This window comes from Trypanosoma rangeli (assembly GCF_003719475.1).
Source record: "Trypanosoma rangeli strain AM80 chromosome Unknown Tra_15.4_contig_00389, whole genome shotgun sequence".
Lineage (NCBI taxonomy): Eukaryota > Euglenozoa > Kinetoplastea > Trypanosomatida > Trypanosomatidae > Trypanosoma > Trypanosoma rangeli.
In genome coordinates, this window is record NW_021706131.1 from 1,317 (window position 1) to 14,460 (window position 13,144).

Below are 13,144 nucleotides of genomic sequence, written 5' to 3' on the forward strand. Positions count from 1 at the left end.
CGCTTCAGCTCCATCGCTCGCTTCTCGGGGCGCTGATGCACCCACGCGCCCACTGCTGCGAGGCGGTGGGTCTCAAAGCGCGCCTTGTCTGCTGGCTGTGCGGGGGTGCGGGGGTGCGGCCGTCAGACCTGTTGAGTTTGATTTGGCTATCACGCAAGTGCGCTCACAGGGCTCGCACGCCCTCGCGCACAACAGTTGTTTTCTTCCATCAGCAGCAGCGCTAACCCACCACAACCCCCGCTCTGCCCGCTCTCCATCTCTCTCTTGCGCTTTCGGGCGCACCCATCACCGACCGTGTGAACAGACAGGGCGCCAGACAGGGCAAGATGGGGCGCCGGGGCAACGGCCAACCACACATACATCTCGTGAAAGATGTTGTGGTTGCGGTTGTGACCAAAGACGCCGGTGATGCAAAACCGTGGTAAGGCAGGTCGTGGTTGCTGGCTGTAGGCCGAGCCCTCTCTGTGTCGAGCCTGCGTGGCATGCTTGTCGCGCCGAAACCGCTGCTGTTACTCGTCGCAAAGGGTTTTAAAGAAGATAAGCGCAAGGATGGCTGCTGTGAGGAGGACGTCTTTGATGTCAACGGCAAAGGCGGTGATGTTCATGACAGTGAGGGTAATGCCCCACAGTAGGGCGGTTTGGAAGACCACGATAGCGCCAAAGCTGTAGAGCTCCTAGTGTAGCGGGTTGTGCATGAGCCGCCAGATACGAATGTACGCCGAGCGGTCGTCTTGGTAGCCGCACAAGTACCCGCCGCGGCGGTCGAAGTTAAGGGTTAGGCAAATCTCCCACAGCATGATGAGGGCACCGTACAGGAGAGCCGCAATGTTCAACGCGGAGTAGCCCGCGCTGGTGAAGTCTGCAGCGCCGCCACGCAAAATATAGCTGATGTGGATTGACGCGTAGATGATTGGCATAATTGATCAGGAGCAATTCACCCACAAGTAGTTCCGGTAAACAACAGACGCGACGTACGTGAAGAGGGGCCCCGCCAGCATAAGCGCAAACATCGCGTCGTATTAAGACGCGGGCTGTTACTCGCGCATGAACGCGGCACAGGCAGATAGTGAGGGAGCGTGCATAGCTTGCTGGCGTGTGTCTTACTTTATTTTGCTTCTGTGCTCCTGCTTCTTCTATACCTTGATTTTGCCTTTCTGCTCGTTTGCAGACTCTTATCGTCCCCGCGCAAACTGCAAGCGTGGAGGGGACAGGGGGAGTGGTGGGTAGGGGCGACCGGCAGAAACGCAGAAATAAAAAGTTAGCAGGAAATGAACTACTGGCAGGAGAAAAAATACCTGTAGCCGCACCACTCCACACCAAACCGCAAACCAGACAAAAAAAACAAAAAAAAAGTTCAAATAATCCAAAATAAAGGAAGGAAAAGTCCCACAGAAGGGCGCTGCATTCATCCCACGCGTATACATTGACGTGGGTGTGTATGCCAGTGCTGTTGCGTCTCTGAGTTGTGGGGCTGCAGCACTTCGCACAGCCCCGTTTTTTCACGTTTGCGCCCAAACACGCCCGTCGTGCCAATGCCGAACATTATGTGTTCCCGTCCTGCTCCTTTCCACACAATTCCCTACTCGCCCTTGTCGTTTACCAACACTACCCACCCCCGGCGTATTATGACCTACAACTCCTTCATCAAGTCTTTTGTAATATTTCTTTGGTGCGCCTCAAGTGTGCCGCCGCCAATCTCAAGCAGCTTCGCATCCCGCCAGAGCCGTTCCACCGGCATGTCCCGAGCGTATCCCATACCGCCCATCACCTGCATCGCGTTGTCCGCCACACGCTTTGCAACAGGGGCTGCAAACAACTTGGATGCATCGCTGCCAAGACGATTATGGGATGTTGGCGACACGCTGCGGCTCACGGCATACGTGAGCGCCTTGGCGGCCTCTGTGTCCGCGTAGCTCTCAGCGATGAGGCGCTGAATCTGCCCGTGGTGCCAGATCGGTTTTCCAAACGCCTGGCGTTCCCCGGCGTAGCGGACCATGAGCTCCATAGAACGGTCCGCAATACCAACAGCCATTGCGGCCAGTGTGAGGCGCTCGATTTCGAGGTTGCGCATCATCCCCACCACGCCCCTCCCCTCCGCCCCCAGAAGGTTCTCCTTGCCTAGCTCCACATTATCAAAAAACAGCTGACACATCTGGGAGCCTCGCATGCCACACTTGTCAATCTTTGGGCCGCAGGTAAACCCTAGGGTTCCCTTCTCCACCACGAATGCCGTAATTTTCCCCTCCACCTTGGCGTAGAGAATCACCACGTCGGCAACAGTGCCATTGGTGATCCACGTTTTGCAGCCGTTCAGGACGTACTTCCCATCACCTACCTTATTGGCGATTGTAGACATGCCCAACACATCGGTGCCGGCGCCCGGCTCCGACATGCACATTGCGCCGATGTGCTCGCCCGAGATAACCTTCGGCAACCACCGCTCCCGCTGCTCAGGCGAGGCAGAGTTGTAGAAGTTGTTCACAAAGAGGACGGAGTGCGCTAGGTAGGCGAGGCAGAAGCCAGGGTCTACCTTAGACAGCTCGTGGTGTACAATGACGGAGGCGGTGGCGTCCATTCCCGCCCCACCAGCCTCTTCCGGGATGGTCACACCCAACATTCCAAGGTCGCCGAGTTCGCGGATGAGGTCGGCGCTGAACCGCATCTCAATATCGCTCTGTTTCGCCCTGGGCTCAACCCGCTCAATTGCAAACCTCGCAATCGCCTCCCGCAGCATCTTGTGTTCCGCGGTTGGATTGAACAGAAAGTCCATGGAGGCGGCAGCGGAGGAAGCAAAGCAGCGCGCCACCCCGACCGCATGTGAAACGCCAGCCAGCCGAGGCCTCAAAAGGCGCCATCTGCAGAGCATTTATGCGTTTACTTTATCTATCACTCTCACTATATCACACACACACACTATCTGTAAGTACGCTAGTTGCTGTTGTTGTTCTTTTTTTTCTAGTATCTCTGCCTTGTAGAATTGTTTTTTGGTCCTTGCACGGACGCGTGGCGTTATTGTATATGTTGCCGTAAATAAACGTGTTGTCCCCGACTATTGAGAGAAGGACAGCTTGCGGGTCGGTGCGGGGGACACGAGGAGCATCCGCAAACCAAGAATAACAATGACAATAATAAACAGTAAAAGCACAAAGGAAATACAACAGCAGGAATGCGTGCACGTTTGTTTGCGTGTGTTATCACCCAGCTTCCCCTGGAAGTTCGTTGTCTCTTCTTCTGTTAATTTATCCTTTGTTGTTCTTGTTAATAATAATAATAATAATATATATATATATATATATATATATATGGTTTGGCAGTAACACCTGGCGTTCAACGGGAACCCGCATCCCCTGCTCCACGCCGACTACCGCGTGGCTGCACAGTTACGCAGTACGCACGAAGAGAGGCAACAGACCAAGTTAGCTGCACGAAGGGAGACTATACGTGTAGCTCATGTATGTGACGGCCCCCTGCAGTACGCTGCCTTCACCAAAAATGTCGGCGTGCCGCAGCTGGAGCAACCCGCGTTCCCCCGCGGTAAGTTTGTCTCGATCTACCGCGCCCATCAGGCGCCGAACCTCGGACTTCAGATACGACACAGACTGGGACTGTGTCAGCCGCTCCCCGCCGTCCGGGCTCACGGTAGTCAGGACCCGCAGCAGCTCGGCGGAGTACCGGCCACGTTTCCCCATCACCGCCAGACACTGCTCCAGAGGCGAGAAGAGAGGAAGCGGAGCAATGGGTTCGGGCCGAATACGTTCAGCCATCCTTTTTACGCCACTGGCTGCCTTCAGCATCCCCACTGTGGGGTTTTTGGTAAACACGCGAAAATCGTAGTCAAAGCAGCGCCCAAGCAAAATTGACTTCAAGGCCCACATGGCACCTTTTAAAAGATCCACACCATTATCCACATCCCCTTGTAACAGAGAGGAACGCCCTCGCACTGTGAACTGCTTAATCTTTGACTGACGCAGCTTGTGATGCAAAGAATCCTTCATATTCATCACGGCGCGGAGAAACTCGACATCCACCTCAAAGTCTTCGCCATGTATGAGAGATCTTCTGAAGTAGCCACCGTTTCCACGGAGTTCGCGGTAGCGTCGCCATAGAAATTTGCTACGCCCAACAATGCCTTCGTACCAGTCACCGCCGCTAAGCAGCATAAGAAACACAAAATCTATGCGGTAAGATGGTAGCAGCCCAAGCGGTAGAAGTCCGTTTGCGGCGCCTTTTCGCCAATGTTCATAAAGCTCATCAATCATGGTGATGGTGCAGTCAGTGGGGTCGATCATGTAGTAGTGAGAGTATGGCGTGCATGCAATACCTACCAACGCCAAGTCCGAGTCGTTGCCGACGACGACAATCACATCCTCTCCCGTGTACGTTTCTTTGCGCCTCTGCTCCAGCCACATCGCGCGGAGGATAGACGATATTTTTATTTCTCCCTCGCCTGCATCTTCGCAGCCGCTTATGACGACCGCACACTCGTCTGGAACCCCTGCAGGCGCACGCTCACCGTCAATCGGCATCAGTGCCTTCCTCAAGGCGTCTTCACACGCCAGAAGAAACTCCGACCCCGCGACAACCTCTTCCCGCATGAGCGGTATCTCCGCCCCTTCGTAGTCGTAATTGTACCTTGCGTGTATCGCGGAGGGAGGAGGTTCCAACGCTCTTTGCGGACTCGGCATGGAGACACGCCTCTCCTTTTGTACCTTAAGCTTGGCCACCGGCGCGGCACCGTCAAACACGAAGACAAGTGACTTGCTTGGTGGAAATCGCTGTATGAGACGCTTCACGGAGGCCGTCACATCCCTGATGATTTTCCGCGACGTAAAGGCAGATCCCCGGATGGCGCCGTGCACGACGGCGTTCATGTCGAACAGCAGGTGGTCCGCTTCGAGGATGGGGGCGTCGCCCCGCACACTGGGAGGGGCCGAGCAGAGACCATGGCTATTGAGGTAGCACCAGAGCCCGTGCACCCCCATATTCCCCTCCTGGAGGCTAAGCCAATGCGGGCAGCAAAGCAAAAAAAAAGGAGAAGGGCAATTGACTGCAGAGCATGTGTGCACGTAGAGCCCCACCACCGTCATGGCGAGAAACACGTGCCAACAAACCGACGACACACACATGCACACACAAATAGGCGCATGCACACGCAGTATAGGAAGGTAAAAAAGTATGTAATATTTCCTTCAACACGAGATTTTTATTTATGCCCGCTTTCATATAAACAAACAGATAGCCCTGGCATCACAGCAAAGTGGCCCACGGCGTCGTCAAGGCTCGGTGCTTCGCAAATAGAAAAGCTAATAGCCGGCAGTTGGTGCCTTCAGCTTGTTGTTTATTTCTGCTGTTTTAGGATTATTCTTTTTTTTTTTTTGCTTCCCTTCAAAAGCAATCGTTGTTTCTCTTGTGTAGCGCTAGAGCCCTACATTTCCATATATGTAGAACATTACCTCCACATGCCGTCAACTGCAGCTGTTGAATGGGAAATCTACCACACTTCTCCCGGGCCTTCTGAACACGGCGCCACACAAAGCTCGGCGGGCGCCACCATTAGCCAACAAGAAATTCTCTATAGAAACAAAATACATCCCCCCTTGTTTATGTGCATGTCCATCTCACGTTCAAAGCTTCTCTACCCAAGACTCAAAGCCTTCGCCGAGTTCGCGTTCGCAGCAGAGCTCGGTGAGTTCCTTATCGCCCTGCTGATGCACCAAAAGAAATGGAATGGAGGTGATATTGAGCAGCGGATGCCGTCTGTATGCGTATTCCGGGTTTCCAAGGTATACGGAGCGCTCAACAATGCACTGAACGTACACGACACGCCGCTTTCGCTTAGCAGCCTCCACTGCACGTTGCACCACCGGCTCCGCAAGCACGCAGGGTGGACACCAGGACCTGTGCGTCTTGCGATCGGAGGCACCCTTGATAAAGAGCACAAGAACATCGCCGGGTGCCAGTCCCGCCTTGAGTGTCGCCAATGTGTCGTCAAAGTCTCGGGGCGTCGTAACCAGTACATTGTCCACACCGTTTGCGGGGCCAAGAATGGTCTCTTTCGGTGGGTGCGACATGTAGAAGATGTGGTCTTCGTGTGCCGCACGTGCCTCTGCGGCTCTTTCAGTATTGGGCTCACCCTCGCGGGGAATTGGTTGAAATACAGTAGAGTTCCGCAGCAGGCGCAGCAGCTTAACCGGGGGGGAGTCCGAAGCAGGAACAAGACGGTGGTAGATACCTCGAGGAACAACAAGCAGATCCCCCGCTTTGGCCTCAACACGGATCCACCGGTCCTCTGCGTCACGCACGTCGAGATACAGAACCCCACTTTCCACGACACACATTTGCTCGTCCAGGTTAAGATGCTCACGAAGCTCCTCCTGGGCGTCTGCCGTCAGAGTCACCTCCTCCTGCCCCTGATAACCCAAGTTCCAAGCAAGGCGCTGGGCGCAGGTCCGCTTTTTTTCATCTGTTGGGTCTCGCTCATGAAGCGTCGCAGGATCCACCGTGCGAGTGTAGACACCGCATGCCTCAAGCGTATCCGCCCGCACGGGTGCGCCTGGTGAGCAGTGATTTGGAAACGCAACGTTGCATTCCTGTGAGTGCAGGAACCAGGCTGCAGGCATCGGCACGCTTTTGTTGATGTTGTCTCGCTTGTGGGAGAAAGGGGGAAACAAACCACGTAAAAGGAGTTTACCTCTTAGAAGTATTTGTGTACTTATTTTTATTCACTTTATGTATATGAAGGTGTGTGTGACCGCAGTACGCCGCTCGGCGAGAACACACACACAGACGCAGAACAAACAAACGCAAAGAAGAAAGGCAACGAGGCTTGCAAACCTTGCTCGCAAACAAAGCTCCAGCGCAGGTGTACAGCTCCTTCAGCACAATGGCAAAAAGAAGTGAGGAAAGTGCAAAAAAAAAAGGACCGATAAAAAAAAAGGAGAAATAAACGCAAAAAAAGCGACAGTTCCACTGATCAAGCTCCACTCTACCGAAGCAGCCGCAAAACCTATGCATACAGTGAAGCATAGAGGCCAAAAGCAAAGGAAGCAAGAGACAGAAAGAGTCGGGGGTAAGAAAAATAAGACAAAACCCTAAGCAAGATCCAGATTAATGCCCTCGCGCAACATCTCCCTCAGGTACAAACTAAGTTTTTGCTTAAGAAGAGATCTAAATAAGAAGCCTGCCGCATTCAGTCTGAACACCGAGCATTTAGTGTGCAAAGAGCCAATGGAGACGTGAGTGTCGTAGCAGGTGGCTTTCAAATGCCCTGTCGAAAGCAACCACAACATCAGTTTTGCCTTTAGTTTGATATCCTTGGCTTTCGCGCTTGCGGTTCCTTTTCTTGCGTCGCCTCGGCCTCCCGCTTTCGCAAGCGTAAACGACGCCGGCCCCAACGCCAGGTGCTTCAATTTCACACGCCACAGTATGTATTCACCATTATCGCTAAAGCAGGCATAGGAGCGCCCAAACGTCACCTCTCTAACTCTCACCGCCTCGATATTTGTAAGAGTATTTCCAAACACCTTCAAACAGGTGTTTTGGAGAGCGGGTAACAGCTCTTTGCCCTCCATTTCTTTTCCGATCACACGGAGCAACTTTGGGAAATACTCAGGGAGCAAATCTGTAAACGTCTTGCAGCGCTCCATGATCTCCTTGCAAAAGTTTCTCCGCTCCATCTTGCAGAATGCTTTTCCTCCCTTCATTTCAAGCTCATCCATAATTTTCTTCAATTCACACTCTTTCTGTATACTGAACTGTAGCGGGGTCTGCAAGACGTGGCCGACGCGTACAGGAGAATTATCCGCAAGATCAACAATTGGTGTTCTCTTCTTGGCGCCCATCCCATTCTTGCCTTGCGCATTTGCGTCATCTTTCCCCTCTTCAGAGTGCAGAACGCATAATGAAGAGGAAATTTCCTCATCCGAAAGGATCATATTCTTTGCCTCCCGCTCCTCTTTTAGTGACAGAGTGGTTGGGGCCCAACGGATAATTGGCGCCTGAATTCCATCCCCACTCCCCTCAGCATCATTTGTCCGCAAAAATGCCGTCTCGGCCGACGTCGGCAGAACGAGTGGTTGCGCACCCATAACATCGGCCAAGGTGGCAGATGTAATAAAATGATCATCCCATGCGGCGGTATCGATTGGGAACACCGCGACAGTAGCGTTGTACTCGTGTTGCTGATTGGCCTCCCAGCTATTCGCGTCCTCGTCAAAGAGAGCTAATCTTGAAAGGAGATGAGATTGTACATGGGCCAGTGGATCCTTCACGGTGTGGTTCATCTCATTGCCACAACCGTCAACAACCATCATGCCTGGATCCGATGACGGTGTTGTTGTTGTTGCTGCCGCTGCTGCTTTTTCCCACGTCATCCTCGTGGAAGCCATTTGTTTTTGTGTCATTTTTAGTAGGTGCGATGCACTGTAAAGATCAGGATTTATACTGTCATTCAAGCGAAAAATCGTCTCCTCAACACTTTCTGTTGTCATAACAGCCTCGTTGATGCATTGGGTAGAAGCATACGGGAAGAGTGCCTCCATAAGGCGAGTCTCCTCGAGCCACGATAACCCCTTCGTGTCCTTCGTCGCCGAGGACTCCATGCTAACACGCGGAGGGTTTCTTGTGACTGAGATGTGCAAATAGAAAACAAAAAGAAGTAGCAATGGCGGAAGCAGAACCCATGCAAACCGTCAGACGCAAATGCACAGATGCGCATGTGTAGGCACGCGCACAACGAGAGAGAACCACATATTCCAGTAGTAAGCCAAAGGAAAAGAAAATGACAGTGGAAGCAAAGCAGCCATCTTCTAGTCTCACGCAAAGCAAATGATATGACCAAAACAAAAAGTGTGAAGAAAATCAAAGTTGGATGAAAAAATAAAAATAAAACAATTTTAATGACATGTCTCTCTGCGTGTACGTGTGGCATGGCTTTCCACATGTAACGCCCCATTCGAGCAGCCACCAATTCAAATGTGTCCTCCCAGCGAGAGAAATGTTGCTGCTCTCGGCGAAGTACGTCATCAAGCACGTCACCAATGCAATCTTTATTTCTGCTAAAAGCCGGAGCTGCCAGGCCTTCTACCACCTCTCCCGCAGTTCAAGCGCCAGGAGACATTCAGGTGCAGGACGCGATCGCCTCAACACTGATGCGTTGTGTGACACCAACCAGACAAGCCGCGCAACTGCGCGTTGGGCAGCCGTAAACTGTGCAGTGTGTTTCTTATCCGGCACGGCAGCTTGATGGCGCATAAAACAGACAAGCAGCAACAGTGTCCATCAGAGAGTATTTCGTGTGTTGACAAAAATCACGGTCCCACCGTTTCCGCGCATCTTGTTTCATATCTCAACACTAAAAGCATTATCAGTGTCGAAGGAGCTTCCATAACGGAGTCCATCAATCCATTTCTCGAACGCTGTGCTCAACGAGGCAATGCACGTGAGCGAGCTCCACATAATATCACGCAGCAAAGGCAATAGTATTTTCCCATATCCACTCATTGGAAATTCGTCTATGAAAAATTTCGAAAAGGCAACCAACTTGGCGGCACCCATATCACAGTGATCAAAGAGTGTCCGTGCGTCGTTGGAAATGCATGCATTCGCTGAGGTCAACATAGAAAGTTCATCAAAGCAATGGCCCACCACAGCTTGACATAACTCTGCTATTAACAGCGGAATGACATACTTAAATCCGTCATGTCGAATAAATAGTGGCTCATTGTCTCCAACAAGGTGGCAGCCCTCACATTTCAACTCTAGATAAAAGGCGCAAATGGGTCGCTAACGCAAAGTTGAAGACCTCCAAGAATTATCCCACAACACAAAGTAAATGGCACTCCAGATAATCTCGATATGCGTTCTTCGCTGCTCTTCCATCCGCATGCTTAAAAAGAACAATTGTCGCTCACTCCCATCATTACTCTCTGTTATAAATCAAAGAGCACCAAGCCAGAGAGCAAATTCCACCATGTTCCACGCGCTCAGATGCTTGACTTTACAAGAACAAATATCTTTTTCGTAATGAAACTCATTTCCTAAACATCATACGTTGCCCGAAAAAAAGTCGGCCGCCTTTCACAACTTGAAAGAACGGCTCCGCAGATAACAGCGTTCGGCAAGATCTGACATATTCCGTGCGTGAAATGTGTAATATTCCCAGTGGCCTCCACACAAGGCAGTTTTTTTGGGATGCAATCCACACGACCTCGAAGCACATAATCAATGAGAAATATAACCGTGTTAAAAATCAGGGATGCGTGCTAAAAGGAGCCTGCATTACTTGTCTGCTTCACTGCACAATTCTACTGGGAGAAACACAACCAAAAGTTCCAGCAGCTTCTTTAATGCTTGCTGTTGTACCGTATCCTGTTCAGTGTTCTTTATAGAAGAAGGGATGGAGTTCACCGTCAGAGAAAGTCACATAGATGTTGTAAGCGTTACCCATTTTTTATTGTCACCACAGAATGTAATCCACTTCTTCAAGCCAAGTATGCAAAGCACCTTCACAATGTGCCTGGCTGTACATCGTATGAAACGCTTCTTGTTATAAATCACATGAAGAGCGCTGTTAGTGCTTGCTAGAAACTCAACCTTCAAAGAGTATTCCCGTAGTGAAAAACACAGACACCGAAGATCGACGTCATTGATAGCATAGCTCGTAGCCAAGCGAAGAGCAGTCTGAATTTCGTACCGTGTTAACGCATCTATTAGTGGCAAAGCCAACCTTTGTCCCAGCACAGATGCTCGTTGTTGCAATAACAATTTCACAGACTGAGTGGCAATAAGAATACAAAACTCAACGAATGGATTCTCAAATCCACTGTGTATTTCTAGCCTTCCCAGTGCAACACAGGTGAGCTAACACGCCCAAAGAAGTTATGGAATTGTCACTGATTTCTCGTGCGCCACGTGAATTATACAATAGCAGAAAATAAGAAAAATCTCTGCAGACAACCAAACATCGTTGTTGCAGATGTAGTTTTTCTCCCTTTCAAAAAGTAAGTACTGCGGTAAATCTAAAAAAAGATACACACCTGGTTTTTGCCGTAGCTGTCGGACATCTGTTGAAACACCATTTTTTTTAATTTGTGGCTCCTCATCCTGTGACAATAAATGGTTTGCAATAATATGAGTACCTTCTAACATCAACGAAGTTTTTTCAAGAATAGGACATAAAGCATCTGCAAAAGAGTAAACTCCATCTCCCATATCATAACAAAGTTCACTGAGATTATAGTAGCTCACATATCTAACTAACGCCACAATTCCACATTTTGATAATACATCGGGGCAAAGCGTCTCAGGAAAAAAGAGATACACCAGATGGCATAGCAACTACCGCCGGAGGTCAGAACGCTATTCCTCCTTCGGGAAATGAGCTGTCCATTCAGATCACTTCGTATCCGCGTCTTCCATAAGACACGGTCGAAGCACCAAATGGTGAAGGTGCAAGTCATCCGTTAAAAAAGCCAATATGTTTTCTATACATTTGTATCGACAACCATAAAAGCGCACGCGGCAAATAAAAACAAAACGCTGCATCACGAAAAAAAAAAGGCTCCGCAACGTTTTTCGCCTTCTCAGAATACAATCCTGTATTTGCCTACTCCAGCTTCTCAGTCTTGTAACAACGCCTGTGATGAAAACAAAAATATGATCCAAAATCCGTGCGTAGCATCTCTTCAACAGAATTTTAAAAAAACATTTAAAGTTTCGGTTTGATAAAAACGGTCAAGGGTCTGAAGAATCATGGCAAATGCAGCTAAAAAACGAGACTAGTCTATTCCTTAGAATCTCATGCAGGTTGGTACCTCCACAAAAGGGGTAACCACACAACAATTAGTAAAGCAACAACGGAAATAATTCTTCAACAAATAAGTAATGAGCACTCTATGATGCAAACGGAATTCAGACAACCCCTGGCAGAGACGGGCCACATGGTCTCCAAAAAAAAAACATCCGGTAGTGCAGTTAGTACAGAAAGCACACGGGCGTGCAGACTCAACGGGGGCCCATAAAAATCTCCTAGTGCAGCAATGACTTCACTTGTTGCACTGGCATCGAAGAAGACAAAAGAATAGTATGCCTCTTGGACCAAAAACGTCAGTGCCCTCGACCATCGTACCACGGCAACAGACACCCCCATCTTTTCCTTCTAACATTTAGTATCTCTTCAGTGAAACGAGCAAAAGACAGATAAACACAAAAAGACATATTACAACAACAAACAAGCATAGGCAAAAACAATTTAAAAACCATAAAGTAAAAAAAAAATCAGCAAAAATAATATCAATAACAGTAATAATAACAGCAAAAAAAAGCATTTCAACAAAATGCGCAACTACAACACAGCCACACATCGTGAAAATGCGACTAACACGTATTCCCAACGACACCGCACCCTAGTCAACAGCATCACCCAGGTAAGATAGATGCCAAGGAAGACATCGACCAAACCACCTACCCTCCCCCGACATTGCCACGAAGAGTTCCGCTGGGAACAGTCTTGAGCCCCCTTCCCGTTCATCAAGCTGATGGGATTACTCGGCGTCCATCTTGCTGCAGCACATTCTGTTGGTCATGGCTTCACCGCCAATGAGACGGCCCGCACCATGCTCTCACGGTAACAGGGCTGTCCACCACACGGCCCCCTAGGAAGAGCCAAACGCCACGGCGAAGTAGATCAACAAGCCCCCCGTGGAGGCCAACGTTGGCTGTAAGCAAGTGCTTCCTCGTTGGAACAGGGGGCGCCCAGCCCCTATGCAACACTTTCCGGACACCCCCACTCCCCACCCCGGCGCCACGTCACAGAACAGCCAAATATGAGCGACACCCCCGCCTTTTGCCCGCACCTCGCGGCGAACCACCGCCTGCCTCGCTTGGATGCGACATCGCTTCCTGCGCGGGGGCGGAGGGGAGAGGCCCTGCGCCGATTTTGCCCCGCCCCCACCCGGGGCGAGGCCACGCGCACGCCTACTGCGGGAATTTCGAAAGGCGGCCCGCAGGAAGGAACCGAGATGGGGGCGGCGCTTGCGGCCCGCCACCAGAGGAGTGGTGGTGCCCCGCGCCTAGTGCCGCCACCGCCCGGCGCCCGTCGAAGAGCTCGGTGGCCTCGTGTAGCCGCTGCCCCCCCCCCCCCCCC

The 13,144-nt window shown here is 50.9% G+C and overlaps 5 protein-coding genes and 1 pseudogene across 5 annotated transcripts, besides 2 other annotated features; 1 reads left to right on the forward strand and 5 right to left on the reverse strand.

Moving 5' to 3' along the window:
• Positions 1 to 21: 21 nt before the first annotated feature.
• TraAM80_08220 (hypothetical protein) lies at positions 22 to 335 on the forward strand (annotated as a pseudogene).
• Positions 336 to 1,630: 1,295 nt separating this feature from the next.
• Positions 1,631 to 2,866, reverse strand: TraAM80_08221 (putative isovaleryl-coA dehydrogenase; the record flags this gene model as incomplete). The annotated part of the gene is made up of 1 exon (XM_029384977.1): positions 1,631 to 2,866. The coding sequence occupies one exon, from the start codon at positions 2,864 to 2,866 to the stop codon at positions 1,631 to 1,633; it is 1,236 nt and encodes a 411-aa protein (XP_029235195.1).
• A 393-nt stretch (positions 2,867 to 3,259) lies between these two features.
• Positions 3,260 to 3,276: a microsatellite.
• Positions 3,277 to 3,304: a microsatellite.
• A 112-nt stretch (positions 3,305 to 3,416) lies between these two features.
• On the reverse strand, positions 3,417 to 5,087 carry TraAM80_08222 (uncharacterized protein; the record flags this gene model as incomplete). The annotated part of the gene is made up of 1 exon (XM_029384978.1): positions 3,417 to 5,087. The coding sequence occupies one exon, from the start codon at positions 5,085 to 5,087 to the stop codon at positions 3,417 to 3,419; it is 1,671 nt and encodes a 556-aa protein (XP_029235196.1).
• A 537-nt stretch (positions 5,088 to 5,624) lies between these two features.
• Positions 5,625 to 6,620, reverse strand: TraAM80_08223 (putative 1,2-Dihydroxy-3-keto-5-methylthiopentene dioxygenase; the record flags this gene model as incomplete). Its single annotated transcript, XM_029384979.1, has 1 exon — positions 5,625 to 6,620. One exon carries the CDS (start codon positions 6,618 to 6,620, stop codon positions 5,625 to 5,627), a length of 996 nt encoding a protein of 331 aa, XP_029235197.1.
• A 471-nt stretch (positions 6,621 to 7,091) lies between these two features.
• TraAM80_08224 (uncharacterized protein) lies at positions 7,092 to 8,600 on the reverse strand (the record flags this gene model as incomplete). The annotated part of the gene is made up of 1 exon (XM_029384980.1): positions 7,092 to 8,600. The coding sequence occupies one exon, from the start codon at positions 8,598 to 8,600 to the stop codon at positions 7,092 to 7,094; it is 1,509 nt and encodes a 502-aa protein (XP_029235198.1).
• Positions 8,601 to 10,878: 2,278 nt separating this feature from the next.
• TraAM80_08225 (uncharacterized protein) lies at positions 10,879 to 11,211 on the reverse strand (the record flags this gene model as incomplete). Its single annotated transcript, XM_029384981.1, has 1 exon — positions 10,879 to 11,211. One exon carries the CDS (start codon positions 11,209 to 11,211, stop codon positions 10,879 to 10,881), a length of 333 nt encoding a protein of 110 aa, XP_029235199.1.
• Positions 11,212 to 13,144: the final 1,933 nt, after the last annotated feature.